General features: G+C 34.6%; 1 protein-coding gene across 8 annotated transcripts in view; it reads right to left on the bottom strand.

The window, feature by feature from the left end:
• SENP6 (SUMO specific peptidase 6) overlaps window positions 1-14,898 on the bottom strand; it is a 105,459-nt gene that overhangs the window by 30,505 nt on the left and 60,056 nt on the right. For all 8 annotated transcript variants that reach the window (XM_082405053.1, XM_082405050.1, XM_082405051.1 and 5 more), the window contains 3 exons: window positions 10,520-10,668; window positions 6,059-6,443; window positions 743-978 (listed from right to left, as the gene is read on the bottom strand). In XM_082405053.1, coding sequence (XP_082261179.1) covers window positions 743-978; window positions 6,059-6,443; window positions 10,520-10,668 — 770 coding nt within the window. The remainder of the gene's footprint in view (window positions 1-742; window positions 979-6,058; window positions 6,444-10,519; window positions 10,669-14,898) is intronic.

Raw genomic sequence — 14,898 nt, 5'->3', positions numbered from 1 at the left:
CCAAAAGGCCATAACAACTTACTTTTTTTTCATCAGCATATAAGGAAAGTACCCTTTGCCTTGGATTCTTGCCAGTAGTACATATTAATCGATTTTGCATTAATTTTGAAAGTCTGTTAAAAGTACATGGTTATATTTCATTTTCTTTAATATGTACTTTCTCTATAAAAGTTTATTACCTGAATTTTCTCTTCTTATTTATTCCTATCTTCTTTTATTTTCTTTTTTCCTCTAATTTTTAAAAGAGGACTAAATTCTGTCCCTTCGTCTATTGTAGATACTAGTGTATGTTACCTGCATTATTACAAATATCCCTTTCTAGATCTACTGTCTATTGACATAATTTCTGTTATCCTTTGCCATCTGAATATTTTAAAAATTTTATACAGTAAAATATAAAATAAAATATAGTAAAACCACAATGTTACGGTAAAATACACGCAAGTTAAAATGACCTTTTCCTGCCCGCTGGATTATACAAGTATATTTACACTTATATTTCACTTACTATAAGGTTGATGTTGTTTCTTGTTGAACTTTTTACACTTTAAGCCTTTAATTGAAATTTATTTTTGTATATGTTTTAATGTTCTTTCAAATAATCTTCCAAGTGTTATTTTAAGTCCTACTTCATGACTACTTCATTCTTCTCCCAAGATACTGCCAAATTGTCCTCCCCCCCAAATATTTACATACCAAAGAAGACTTAATCTGAATAAATGTCAATAAATGTGAAAAGTACCTGGTCTCTCATTCTTGCTTTTCTTGGCAAGGTAACTGTATTTAACTCTGAACGTGCTGGAATGCGTCTTAGTTCATGCTCTACTCTACAGGTGTTTTCATTTAGTGCTGCTTCTACTTTTCCAGTGGATGGGGCTGGGGACGAACATGCTGAATCAGCAGGTTGAGGAGAGATGCTTTCTCTTCTGTTAGTCCTCTCACCGTCATCATCATCATCATCATCACTGGACAAAATGACTACAAAGAAAATGTTAAATACTTCAGCTATTTCACTCCTGTCAGTTAAAAATGTAAATACATGAACAAAGTGGGAAATATACCAAATTTGCTTTCGATCTCCTCCAGATCTGAGATTAATAAAAATGAAGATATAATTCATTCTATCTGATGAAAAGTTAAATTTGGAGAACAATTAGAACTGACATTTTTTTAAACAACATACAAATGTAAAATTGATTCTATAGTCCATCACAATCACCCACACAGAAACGTACACAAGTTACAACAAAAATTAAATGTTTATCAGTAGGTTTATTTCAGAGTTCCAGAAAGTCTTAGGTATGAAGATAATCTGCATATCAATTATTCATAAAATAGCATGCGTTTTAAATGTGTGTAAAATTGCACGTTACCAAATAATTTTATCTCACACAAGGAATCACTAACATCACCACTGGTCTTTGGGAGAACTTGGACCAGTGCCTAATGCTCAATAAATCTTGTTTAGTAAATGAACGTGGGCAAGACATTATATTAAGGTAATTTGCTCTTCTACCATGGACTCATTATTGACTCTTATCAAACTCAGCTCTATATCGTAATTGCACGGAGCCAGCCTGCTGCACTTGAGTCAAACCCTAACTCCTTACCCTGGTTCATAAATTTACGTAATCTGGCCCTACCCTACTTTCTCATACTACTCCCTTTTTCCCTCTTGATGTTCCAGGTATACCGGCATTTTTTCTGTTCCTCAAACACCACCACCAGCTTGTTCCTGTCTGACTGTAATTCCCCTAACACTTTTTTGCATTTTGGTCATCAAATATTAGCTTAAATATCACTTTTTCATCGACCACCCAATCTAAAGTAGCACACAGGTACTTATTCACATCAACTAATTTAAATTTCTGTTGTCTTTTGTTGTGGATGTTTACTTGCTCATTTGCCTCTCCCCACTAATATAAACTGTAAAAGAGCAAAAATATTGCCTTGCTTACTGCTATATTCCCAGCATCTAAAACTGCTTGGCAAAGAAAGTCATGTATTGAACAATGTATAAACCTGTACGAGCAATTTTCTTTTTCCGTATCATACACATAAATGCTTAGTTAATATTTTTTGAGTCACATACAAGTCCCAGAGAGGCATCACCCCTAGCATCACACCATTCATCTTTTTTATTTTGCTATCCAGTCTCAGGAGCAAATGCTAAAGTTGATCTTTTTCAGAACTGGTATTTTATTAACACAAAATCTAACAGGCCAGATTAGAAGGTCCAAGCCGATTTACACACACTTGAAAATTAGGGTCTTGCCACTTACTAGCTATTTGCCTCAGTTCTCCTCTGTGATACTGGGGACAATAAAGTCCTATTTCAAAGGGCTGTCTTAAGAACAAATGATTTAATATGTAAAAGGTTTATAGCATAGCGCCTGTCATATGTAAGCTTTAAAAAAGTCCATGAACTGCTAATGTTGTTTATGAAAAGCTAAGCAGAAATACATATTAAACGGTAAGCCTAGTGTTCAACCTACAGTAACTTTTATTGTGCTTCAGAAACATTAAAACTTCTATAGCTACTCTATCAAAAACTTATTTTAAAGCCCCAATACTGCAACAGATAGAACTGTACTACATAGCTCTTGTTTTATTAACTTAAAATAGAGGGTTGTGTTCAATGTCACCATAACTGTAAAGTAAATGGGGAGAGAGTATGCAAAGATGACAACAGTTAAAGAGCTGTTTTCATAGCTGCTTTGATCCTATATAAAACATGGAATATATTCTATATGAATATACGTAAGATTCTGTATCAGGGTCTGCTACTAAATTCTGTCCCTTCAAAATTCGTATGTTGAAGCCCCAATCCCCAATGCGACTATATTTGGAGATAGGGCCTATAAAGAGGTAATAAAGGTTAAATGAGGTCATAAAGGTGAGGCCTTAATTTGAAAGGACTGGTGAAATAGGAAAAAGAGATGACAGAAATCTCACTCTCCCTCTCTGCGCAAGCGCAAAAGAAAGGCCATGTAAATACACAGCAAGAAGGTGGCAATCTGCAAGCCTGGAAGAGAGGCCTCACCTGATGGCACCCTTCATCTTGGAGTTGCAGCATCCAGAACTGTGAGACAATAAATCTCTGTTTTTTAAGCCCGCTCAGTCTATAGTATTCTGTTATGGCAACCCAAGCTGACTAACATAAGGTCTTTGCATTTACATTACAAACTTGTTCCACAGAAATCAGCCTATCTTCCTCCTCACTTCATTCTAGGCAATGTTCAAAAGTTACTTCATCAGGTAACTTTTTCACCTACCTATCTAAAATTCCACCACCTATCTAAAATTGCAAGCTTCTTCATTGTGACACTTGTCACTCTCTATTTCCTGGAACTGCTTCACTTTTCCACATAGAGTTTATCACTACTTGAGACATTGTACATTTTATTTATTATTTGACCACCAAAGACAGAATAAAAGCTTCATAATAATAAACTATTTTAATAGGAATACAAATTTAAGAATGATAAAGTACATAAAGAGACTTTGCAACCAGAAAAATCTGTTTTTTAAAATCTACACTCCAACAGCCCGTATGTATATAATATTGAGAAGCCTTCAGACTAGGCTTAAGCCTAGGTTGCCTCATTTATAAAATAGGGTTACATTAGTAACTACTTCACAGGATTGTAAAAACCAAATTAAATTGGTTGGTATGTAAGCTTTTATCACAACGTAGGGCCAATAAGCATGTAATAAATATCTTAAAACAGAAGATATTTTTTCATATACTTTAATGAGAAATACAGTTTTTATTTTTTTGAGCAGGGGAGGGAAGCAAATTTAAGCTTTATGGTTTTAATTCACAGTTGATATGGTTCTAGATTAAGCTCTAAATAGTAAACCGTTTAAGGCACCTAAGAACCACATGGATTTATTTTGTTTTTTTACTTATCAACTTAGCCTTACTAACTTCAGTTCCCCTCATCCTGGAAATCTCCTCAGGACATTTGAGTTTCCAGTATAAGGTTTGGCTCAGAATAATACCCAGGAACTGCCTAATAAGTTAAGAGTTTTATTTATACCTTACATTAAAATGTAAAAACCTCACCATTAGTAAAGATTCAAATGATATTAACATTTAATATTGCATTGGTATAGCACTAAAATGTATCATAAAATATTAAAATATCAGCATCCTCATAACATCATAACAGAGTACTGGCTGGACAGCTGTCATACAGTAATTCCTTTTCAAACAAAGCTCTTTTGGAAAATAAGCTAATGTACTGGTATGGGTTAAGGTTTTTACACTGAATTGAATTAAGATAGAATTTGACATGTTTCTGAGGTTGAAAAAATTCTTGATTGTATCCCTTTTATAAGGTAACCAAATGGGGAGCTTTTTTCTTTGTGAGGGAGTAGGGGGATATCATTATGAACTAATTTTGATAAATTTGACATATTTCAATACATAGTAGTTATGATTTCTTTTGTGATCCAAGCAGTCTCATTCTTGGTCAGTGGGAGCCCTTTCATTTTGGCTCCTGTGTGCTTTTGACATGACCACAGTTGATTGTGACTGTTTCTATGCTTTCTGATATGACTCGATGATTGAGATTTATCTCATACACCTGTGCTCCACACTTGGAGTCAGCCATTTCTCTGAGAAGCTCTGATTATTTTTAGTGGAAAATGGTATTCAAAAACACAAATATGGGAACTAGGGTTGCTTGTTTCTATACAAGGGTCGCTTACTGTTTCTAGGCATTTTTTACGGGTAAAACTAAAAAATATTTTCTATTTAATAGAAAATATATAATAAGTTCCAGTATTATCTCCAATTCAAATTTAAAGTTACAGTTATTTTTACTTCTTTGATTCTGCTTTTGTATCCCTTTTCTGTAACACTGAAAATCTTGGTTTCTGGAGACAATGACATAGTTGCTTGTTTGTTTTATCAGTATGTGTTTAAAAATAGCAATAGTAATATTATTAATAATAATGTTACTGAATACAGTCAGGATTTCTTTGGAGATCTGTTTGAACATTAGGGATGTATAGCCACAATATTAATTTAATGTAAATTAACTTGAAATAATTCTGTGTGTTCAAGCCACCAACTAGATACATAATTAAGTTCATTTGTTTCATTTTCTTTTTGATTTTATTGTTTTAAATCTCCGACTTAATTTTCTTTTATAATCATGTAAAACATTTACATGGTTCCAAAGTCAAATCTATAAAACAAGGTATATTTGGAGAAATCTAGCATCTATCCCTAACTCCTACACTGTTTCCTACCCTTCCGACTAACTTCTTTTTAAAATTAGCTTTTGATATATCTTTTCATTAAAAAAAAACCAAAACCTATATTCTCCCACCCTTCATAAATAAAGAGTAGCATACTATAAGCTCTGATCTGCACCTTGCTTTATTCACTTGATTACAGATCTTGGAAATCACTCTACACAATATTAAATGAGATCTTTCTTTCCCCTTGTACAGCTATGTACACTATAGTTGATTCAACCAGTTCATGATTGTTTCCAATCTTGTGCCATTTGTTACAAAAAGGACTGCATTTCATATACATACACGTATGTACACGTGACTAAAGATAGGAAAAAAAGATTTAGGAGATGAACAAAAATAGTACAGGAACGAATTTTCAGAGTCCTTTCTTTTGTCAAAGGCTCTACTGAGCTATGCTAGGCACTTCATGTTATTTTTAAATTTACTCCCTCAAGAACCCTATCAGGCAGGAAATATATCCACTTACAGATCAGAGAGATTAAATTAACCAGGTCAAACTTACAAAATGGGGCATAACTGGCACTTGACCTAAGACTAGGGCCAAGGTCTGTGCCTTTTTTTTTTTTTTAAACTATTTAAGATGGATGGGATAAGAACAAAGTCAGTTATATTTTCCAACTCCATGGACAGTTTTAGTAATCTACCCAAAAACCATGTCACATAACTGACACAAGAAGAGACCTTTTAAAACTACACTTCTGAAATATGCTCATGCTCACATTAAAAATATATGTGAAAAATAACGGACTGATAACAGCAATACTAAAGGGAGTCAAATACTTACTTGGATCATTTAGGTCTGACAGGCTTGTCTTCCTTTCTTTCGGGTTTGTGATTTTGGCTACTTCTGTCTTAGGTAAAATGACTTTCCCATTAGTCTGTAAATAATTCTGTCCACTATCATCACAATTCACAATAATATCAATTGGAACCTTCCCCACACTGTTGCCATAAAACTTCTTGGCTGGTAATGCTGTGTTTTGTGACTTCCGTCCTCCAGAATTCTGATGAATTGATGTTCTTAATAATCCAGTAGGTTCATTCAAAGTTACAGCTTGTCTGCTATTTCTTTGCAAATCCTTAGGAAAAGGAATACCACAACTTTGGCATTTGGTCTGATTTTCTTTTTCTTTTCCACATTTTGGACAATATCCACACTGTTTAGAAACCTTAAATTCCAAAAAATAAAAAATAAGCAAAGAAATGAAAGACTTTGGCATTTTATTTCAACATCATGGAACAACAACAGCAGTAATCTCAAAATTAAATCTCCCACTTGCCATCATCCTCACTATGGCCACCACAAAACCCTGAATGCTACCTGAGATTTAGCATCAGAATATGCTGGAAGGCATTTTCAAACCTTCTAGTCCAGCAGTCTTCAAACTGGACTATGTATATTCCTCAAGGGTTACATAAAGATTTTCTAAGGCATACAGGACATATATAATCTCAAAGGAATCAGCATCTAGATCCTCAATTCACACATGTAACCTTTCCAAAAACTGATTTGATTATGCTTCTCATGTCAAAGCATCACCTGCCACAATTGTTCTTCTCATACTTAAAAGCAAAAAAAAAAAAAAAAGAACACTAAACCTATCTTCCATTTGAAATATTACAAGGGTGCACTGCCTTGGGGTATAAAAATCACCGAACCAAGCAGAAGGATAATTTCAAATGTTGGAAAAATGAATCAATTCTAAGTTCTGATTAACAAAAACTTTTACAAGATAATTTACTTCTAAGATAGTACTTCAAAAATATTTTAAGGAAGGCCTAATCTAGGCCTCTTACAATTGTGATATCATTAAAAAATGTTTTTTGACAGTAGAGTGTCATGTAATTTTGAAGCATATAACGTAGAAGGAGTTCAAGGTATTTGGTGATATTACTGTAAAAAACTCTTTCCATACTCATGTACCTATTTATGTGAACAAGGTTCTGTAGCACTTATGTCTATAAGAAGGAAAACAAATATACAAATAATGCAAATGGCTGACCACGTCCTACTGTACCAGAAAGGGAAACCCATAAACAACAGAGCAGTCCCTATCTAAATACTACCCTCTAATCCTCTAAAAAAATATCTAAACCCCATTATTTTCATGATGAGCATAGACATATTTCCACCTCTAGCTAGGTTTAAAAAACATCGTGGTACAGTTTAAAAGTTTAAATATGTTCATTTATGTGGGAGCTAGACCCCCATTTGCCACAGTGGGAATCAGCTATATATGAGCTAACTCTGCCTTTTAAGAATCGAGGATATGATCAAGCTGGGTTCAGACTGTCTCCAATACTTTACTGTCTATAATAAAGGACATTTTTCAGTAAAAAGAACCCCATGGAAAAGCAATACTTTCACATATTTTCTTTTATAAAATTGATAAATTTTATATCAATTATAAAATTGATACAGAAACAGAAAAAGCACTTCTCTGCTATTAAAATTTTTAATATTAAAATATAGAAGGAAATATATCATGAGCTATTATCATATGCCTTCCATCAGCTAAGAAACACATATCTTAGAACCGTTTGCAACAATTAGGAATAAAATGCAGATCAGCTGAACCAAACATGATATTAAATTTTTCATGATAAAAACTAGAGATTAAGAATTTTATCAACCTAGTGACCTAAAAACTAGAATCTCAACAATGCTCAATTACTTTTAGTAAAGTAGTAAATTTTCCTAACAATTGTATGTTAAGTATAATTTCTTTTGGGAAACAAAGATTAATTAAAGTGTCATTTCCCCCCTTTTGGTCAGTGGAAGACTTACAAAATAAAATAAATCCAAATTACATATCACATAGTATCTGCCAGTCTCTACACATTAATAATAACCAACTATACTTAATAAGAAAGAGCCTGCCTTTGATGAGACACCACTGAGGTAATGTCACACTGTGTAAATAGTCTGAACTTTTTATAATCTCATTAAATACCAAAGACCTTGTTTTCTTACAAGCAGTACATAGTGTGAAATTTCACAGACTACACATGGAAAGAAAAACCACTAATCTTATTCAAGAATTTAAAGTTACATAGAGGATGGCTACAATCTATTCTTTATCTCCACTAAGAAAAGAATAAGTGGCATGGGAGTAAAGATAAAAAGAAAGAAAATATATATTAGATGTTAAAAAAAAAATTCTGAGGTTTTTAGCTTGCATGCCTAATGGAGGAAGGATGATGTGCCTGGGAAGGGGCTTTCTTCCTCTTTCCTCCTTTCCCTGGGTCAAGCAGTGGGCCAAGCACTGTGGGGGAGGCCAGTATGTCCCAAGCCGACCTTAGGCTGGCATGCCAGAGGACTGGGCACGTAAAAGGCAATGGAGCAAATAAGTAAATACACTGGAGATGATGGGAGACAGGTTTCTCACTGTCAGAGAAGGGAGTTACAAACATGCAACATACAAGAAGGCTAAAGTAAACACTGTGGTGTTGGACTAGAAATGGAATTGTCAATGTAAACTCACAGATTTTAATAAGTACTGAATATTAACACAAACGCACACAAAATATTTCCTAGTTCAGTCACTGAGAGGGCCTATAAATGTGACACCTAGTAGCAACGAGCACAACTACTGCCCAAATACCTTCCCTCCACTTATAGAAACAATGGCTCCTTGGGAGAAATGCATGACTCTAGAGCTGATGCAGAGAAAATACAAAGAAGTCTAGACCATCTGGTTATACCATAAAGTAAGTACTCAAATAATGATGGGAATATGTCAAAAAGAAACAGTAGCCAGCTTGAAGAAGTTTCCATGGCCAAGTCTGGGACAATTTGAGCATCAAAATGAAAAATGATAGTTATAGAGTATAACCGTTTTGAGTAAAATAAGAATCTATGTGTCTATGCTGATAAAAATAGAAAAATATATAAGTAAACGTGGGATAAGAAAAAACTCTTATTAATAAATGAGTATAGGGACTTCCCTGGTGGCGCAGTGGTTAAGAATCCGCCTGCAGTGCAGGGGACCCAGGTTCAAGCTCTGGTCCGGGAAGATCCCACATGCCGCGGAGCAACTAAGCCCGTGCGCCACAACTACTGAGCCCATGATCTAGAGCTGGCGAGCCACAACTACTGAAGCCCACGTGCTGCAACTACTGAAGCCCACGTGCTGCAACTACTGAAGCTTGCGTGCCTAGAGCCCGTGCTCCGCAACAGGAGAAGCCACGGCAATGAGAAGCCCACTCGCCACAACTAGAGAAAGCCCACACACGGCAACAAAGTCCCAATGCAGCCAAAAATAAATAAGTAAAATAAATAAATGAGTATAGAAATATCTATTAAAAATACCTACTAAAATACCTGGAAAAATCTAGAAGAGTACATCTTAAGATAAAAGTGAGTAATGTGAAAATCAACATTCTTTACTTCCTGATATGATGCAATAAGATTCATAGCATCACTTCTGAGGATTCTTGAAAAATGTATAAATTATGATGAACCATTAGACAAACCCAACTTGAGGTACAAAGTAAGAGGCCTATATTCCTTACAAATATCAAGGTTATTAATGAGAAGGGAATATCAAGGAATGATTCCAGATTAAAGAAGACTGAAGATCATGACAACTAAATGTACATGATCCTGAACTGGATCCTGTTCCCATAAAGGACACTGGTTAGGGAAAATCTGAATGAAGTTTGTGGATTAGATGATAATTTTGGATCCATGTTAATTAAAAATCTTTGACAGTTGTACTCTGGTTATATAGGAGAATTTTTTTTTTTTTAAGGAAACACACACTAAAGTATTGTGTAGTAAATGGGCATTCTGCCTTACTTATACCCAAATGGTACAGAAAAATACACACACACACACACACACACACACACACACACACACACACACACACACACAAAGGAAAGGCAGAGTGAGGGAGAACAATAAAGCAAATGTGGAAAACTGGGGAATTAAATGGAAGAATATGTGGATACTTATCATTTTTTCTATAAATTTAAACTTATTTCTAAAAACTTCTGATTGAGAGCAATCATTTGAAGTATGCTGCAGGGAGGTACTCACAAATTCTTTTCAGAAAGATATATATTCTGGATTTTTGATAATTGAAAAATGATCTAATGAAGGCAGAAAAGTTTGCCTAAATAACTTTTCTAGTTCTCTTCCAGTCCTATTCGAAAGTTCACCTAGAATTTAATAAATACTAAAAATAATATTAATAAAAATACCAATTGATTAGCAACAAAGAATAATTTCTCTACCCACCTCTAAATCAGTTAAACATTTTTTGGAAGCAGAAGACAGAGAATATGGGGTAGACTGATCTGTACTACTGTGACGTTTCTGTGCAACTTTCCTTTTAATTTCAGATTCCGGGTGTGATTCAGACTCTTCTGTTTTTTTCATTATACGATCTAAAGGAAGGGGAAAAAAAAGTACTGAAATTAAACTTTATAAATTCCTCATGATCTTTTGCCATGAAAAAATACTAACTTATCAAATTATGTTTTAGTTAAAATAAACTAATGTTTCAATATGTACAACAAAGAAAAACAGAACTTTAGGTCAGAGCCAGTGGCCATCTCCTGGTTGCTCTTGTCTATTCTTTACCAGGATCTCTCTCCCACCTCCCAAACTGTGGACCATTTTCATCAAGTGTACCAATATTCTCTTCAGCTTATTCTGTGCAACTAAGGCAGAAGAGCACTTCCTACACTGAATCTCTCTCTCTCTCTCTCTCTCTCTCTCTCACACACACACACACACACACACACACACACACACACACACACATTTTTTTTTTCCCCCTAAGTTGGTTACTCTTCTTAGATTGGTAATGAGAAAAATGTGAATTCAAACATTGGGTACAACTGCTTAGATAAAGGAAACTAAACTAATTCTCAATTTAATGGTTTTTTAAATTCAAGACACACAGAAGAGAATTTTCTTCATTATTTTTCAATGTAAATTCAATCATTTTCATTTCTAATTAATTCATAATTCGAATTTTTAAATGATTTAACGAACTCCAAACAGAACAATTTAAAATTTATTACAATCTGACTTCATCAGCAAAGAAAACTGAACACGTTTCTAAAACAAAAGTTAATGAATCTACAAACTAAAATGCTGTACCTACATAATTCCAAGTTTGTTAAATACTTCCGTTTTCCTATCTTTTACATCCTCTTATCTTTTGATTTTTTTAAAATAAGGAGATTATCTACACATAAAAATTAGCATTGTCTCTCTGAGCTTGGTATACAATACTGTCTTAAGAAACCCATGCAATTATTCTGGTTTAGTGCAGTGACAGAGTCCCACTAAGTGACTCCACCTTCTCATCCATTGTCCAGTCTGAACACCTTTATTTTCCTGGACACCAAAGCTAGAAATCTGAGTAAGCGTTGACTTGTCCTTGTGTCTCCTTTCTCACAGTCAAGTGAATTCTACTAATAGCTCTTGAACTCATTCCTTCCTCTCCAACTCCACTGCCACTGTATTTCAGATGCTTAACTCCCACCTAAATTGATCTCCCTCACTCCAATTTTGTTTGCTTCAAATCCTTCTCCCCTACTGCCAAGGTCATCTTTCAAATATGATTCTACCATTCTAATGCTTAAAATCTTTCAATGATTCCATTGGCTAAGGAAAAAAGTCTAAACCCCGTATCTTGCCAAGCAGAAGGTTGTACTGATGTTCCAGTCTTAATTCCAAAAAAACTATACCTCAAATAAGTGCATTTCTCCAGGATGTTTTCTCTTTCACCCTCTTATATATATGCTGTTCTCTTCACAAGCAAAGCCCTCCCTATTTATCTAGTAAATTCAAACTATTCTTTGTTAAGAAGCTACCTCTATCCCACACTAAGCATGATGAAGCAAATACTCAGAGCTTCCACAGCATTTTATCCATACTTCTATTAGTACTCATTTTATTTTAAGCTACTTATTTGCACTGATCTGTTTCCTCCCATTATACTGTCAGCTCTGGAAAAGCAGAAATCATGTTTTAGTCACCTGTTTTCTCAGAGTTTAGAAACTGCACAAGGCAGGGGCTCAAAAAATGTTTACTGGATTAATGAATATAAACAACGTTTTCCTCTATTATCAATAAAAATTTTCAGTTTCTCTCAAGGCTTGGACCCCTTGTTTCTCCCCTTGTTAATTGTGTTCAGAGGTAGAGAAAATGTGACATAGACATGATGAGATAGCTGCAGTGGAGAGAAGAGTGTGAGTGTATGATCAGGACTGAAATGATAAGAGTTTTTAAAGTGTCAGTCTCTGAGTAGGGTCTGGCAGGAAAGCGATATAGAGACATATCATTGTTTATATGTACCACATCTTCTTTATCTAGTCCTCTCTCAATGGACATTTAGGTTGCTTCCATGTCCTGGCTATTGTAAATACCATGTTCCAAGAACATGGTATATCTTTCCATCTGTTTGTGTCATCTTCGATTTCTTTCATCAGCGTCTTATAGTTAGTTTTTGGAGTACAGGCCTTTTGTCTCCTTAGGTAGGTTTATTCCTAGGTATTTTATTCTTTTTGATGCAATGGTAAATGAGATTGTTTCTTCACTTTCTCTTTCTGTCCTTTCATTGTTAGTGTATAGAAATGCAACAGACTTCTGTGTATTAATTTTGTATCCTGCAACTTAACCAAATTCATTAATGAGCTCTAGTAGTTTTTTGTAGCATCTTTAGGATTTTCTATGTATAGAGACAGGCACTCCAATGTTGACAGCAGCACTCTTTACAACAGCCAAGACATGGAAGCAACCTAAGTGTCTATCAACAGATGAACGGATAAAGGAGATGTGGTACATATATACAATGGAATATTACTCAGCCATAAAAAAGAATGAAATAATGTTATTTGCAGCAACATGGATAGACCTAGAGATTGTCATATTGAGTGAAGTAAGTCAGACATAGAAAGACAAATATCATATGATAATGCTTATATGTGGAATCTAAAAAGATGGTACAGATGAACTTATTTACAAAACAGAAATAGAGTCACAGATATAGAAAACAATCTTATGGTTACTAGGGGGGCAGGGGGAGGGTTAAATTGGGAGACTGAGACTGATAAGTATACCCTACTATACACAAAATAGATAACAAAAAACAAACAAACAAAAGACCAAAAAAACCACAGAACCAATATACAAAGCACCCAAAGAGCTAATGTTAAATAAGCTAATACTATGAATTGGCTCACTAATTACTTTGAGAAAATTAATTTTGGAGAAATTAATTTTGAGAAATCAGGTAAAAAGGAAATTGCTTTCCCAACTTAAAGGTTTATACCCCCTAAGATGGCATTTTAAATACTGCCTTCAACGTTGTACTTAATCCTCATTTATGGCCTAAAAATCCCAACCCTGTAATCATTTCGTGGGCTCAATTAAATAACGTTCTAGCAATCAGTAATCTCAGATTTCTGCACCTGCACCTCACCTGAAAATATAAAATGTTCACACTGAACACCTAATGTTCATATGTTCCCCCAAAGCTTATTTTATAACAGTTTATATATACTAGTATACCCTTCTTCATTGAATTTACATCTGTAATATGGAAACTCTTCTGTATCACTGTGTTATTACAAAATGATTTTAAGAGGTTTTTAGATTTTTAAGAAAATAAATTTTGGCACCAAAAAAGGAAAAAAAAAAAAAGATAATAGAGAAAAACGATTTTAAAATCTTGACCCCCTAAATCAAGATTATCTATAAGGAACTAAAGGAAAGAGACAGAAAATGCAAAGAATATTATAAGCATGCACAGAGTGAGTAAACAGGAGGTCAATCTGTAGAGAGGAGAGGATAACCAAAGAGAAACAAAAGATTTTTCTCCTGTATGGACTCTCTGATGAATGAGAAGATGGGAACGCTGACTGAAGCCCTTCCCACACTGTTCACATTTATAGGGTTTCTCTGTAGTATGTACTCTTTGGTGAGTGTGAAGTTTGGAACTCTTGCTGAAGCCCTTCCCACATTCATGACAAGTATAGGGCTTCTCCCCCGTATGGACCCTCTGACGAATGTGAAGATCTGAGCTGTGACTAAAGTCCTTCCCACAGTCGTAACATTTGTTAAGGCTTCTCTCCTGTATGCACCCTCTAATGGATTTGAAGATTTGAGTGCTGGGTAAAGCCCTTACCACAGTCATCACATTTATAGGACTTTTCTCCCACGTGGACTAACTGATGAATTTGAAGATTTGAACTCTGACTGAAGCCCTTACCACACTCATCACACTTATATGGTTTTTCTCCTGTGTGGACTCTCTGATGAACGTAAGTACTGAACTCCGACTAAAACTCTTACCACACTGATCACACTTTAAAGGCTTCTCTCCTATGTGAAGTCGCTGGTGAATGTGAAGTAATGAATTTCTACTGAGGTCCTTACCAAAAAAAAAAAAAGAAAATGCAAAGAATGACACTAATTAGACGTTTTAAGATGAAACTTCTGAAACCAACATGATGTGGAAGTATGGCAAATGACTGACAGTGTATGGGAAACTAGAGTAGATCTACAAAGAGACAATAAGCATAAATAAGTTAATGCCAATGTCAGGATTAAGAAATTCCTTTGGGATTCTATCTTCCATGGAAAGAGAAAAACATTTGAGA

Source organism: Balaenoptera borealis (assembly GCF_965194805.1).
Source record: "Balaenoptera borealis genome assembly, chromosome: 9".
Classification (NCBI taxonomy): Eukaryota; Metazoa; Chordata; class Mammalia; order Artiodactyla; family Balaenopteridae; genus Balaenoptera; species Balaenoptera borealis.
This window is presented reverse-complemented; position numbering and strand designations above follow the sequence as displayed.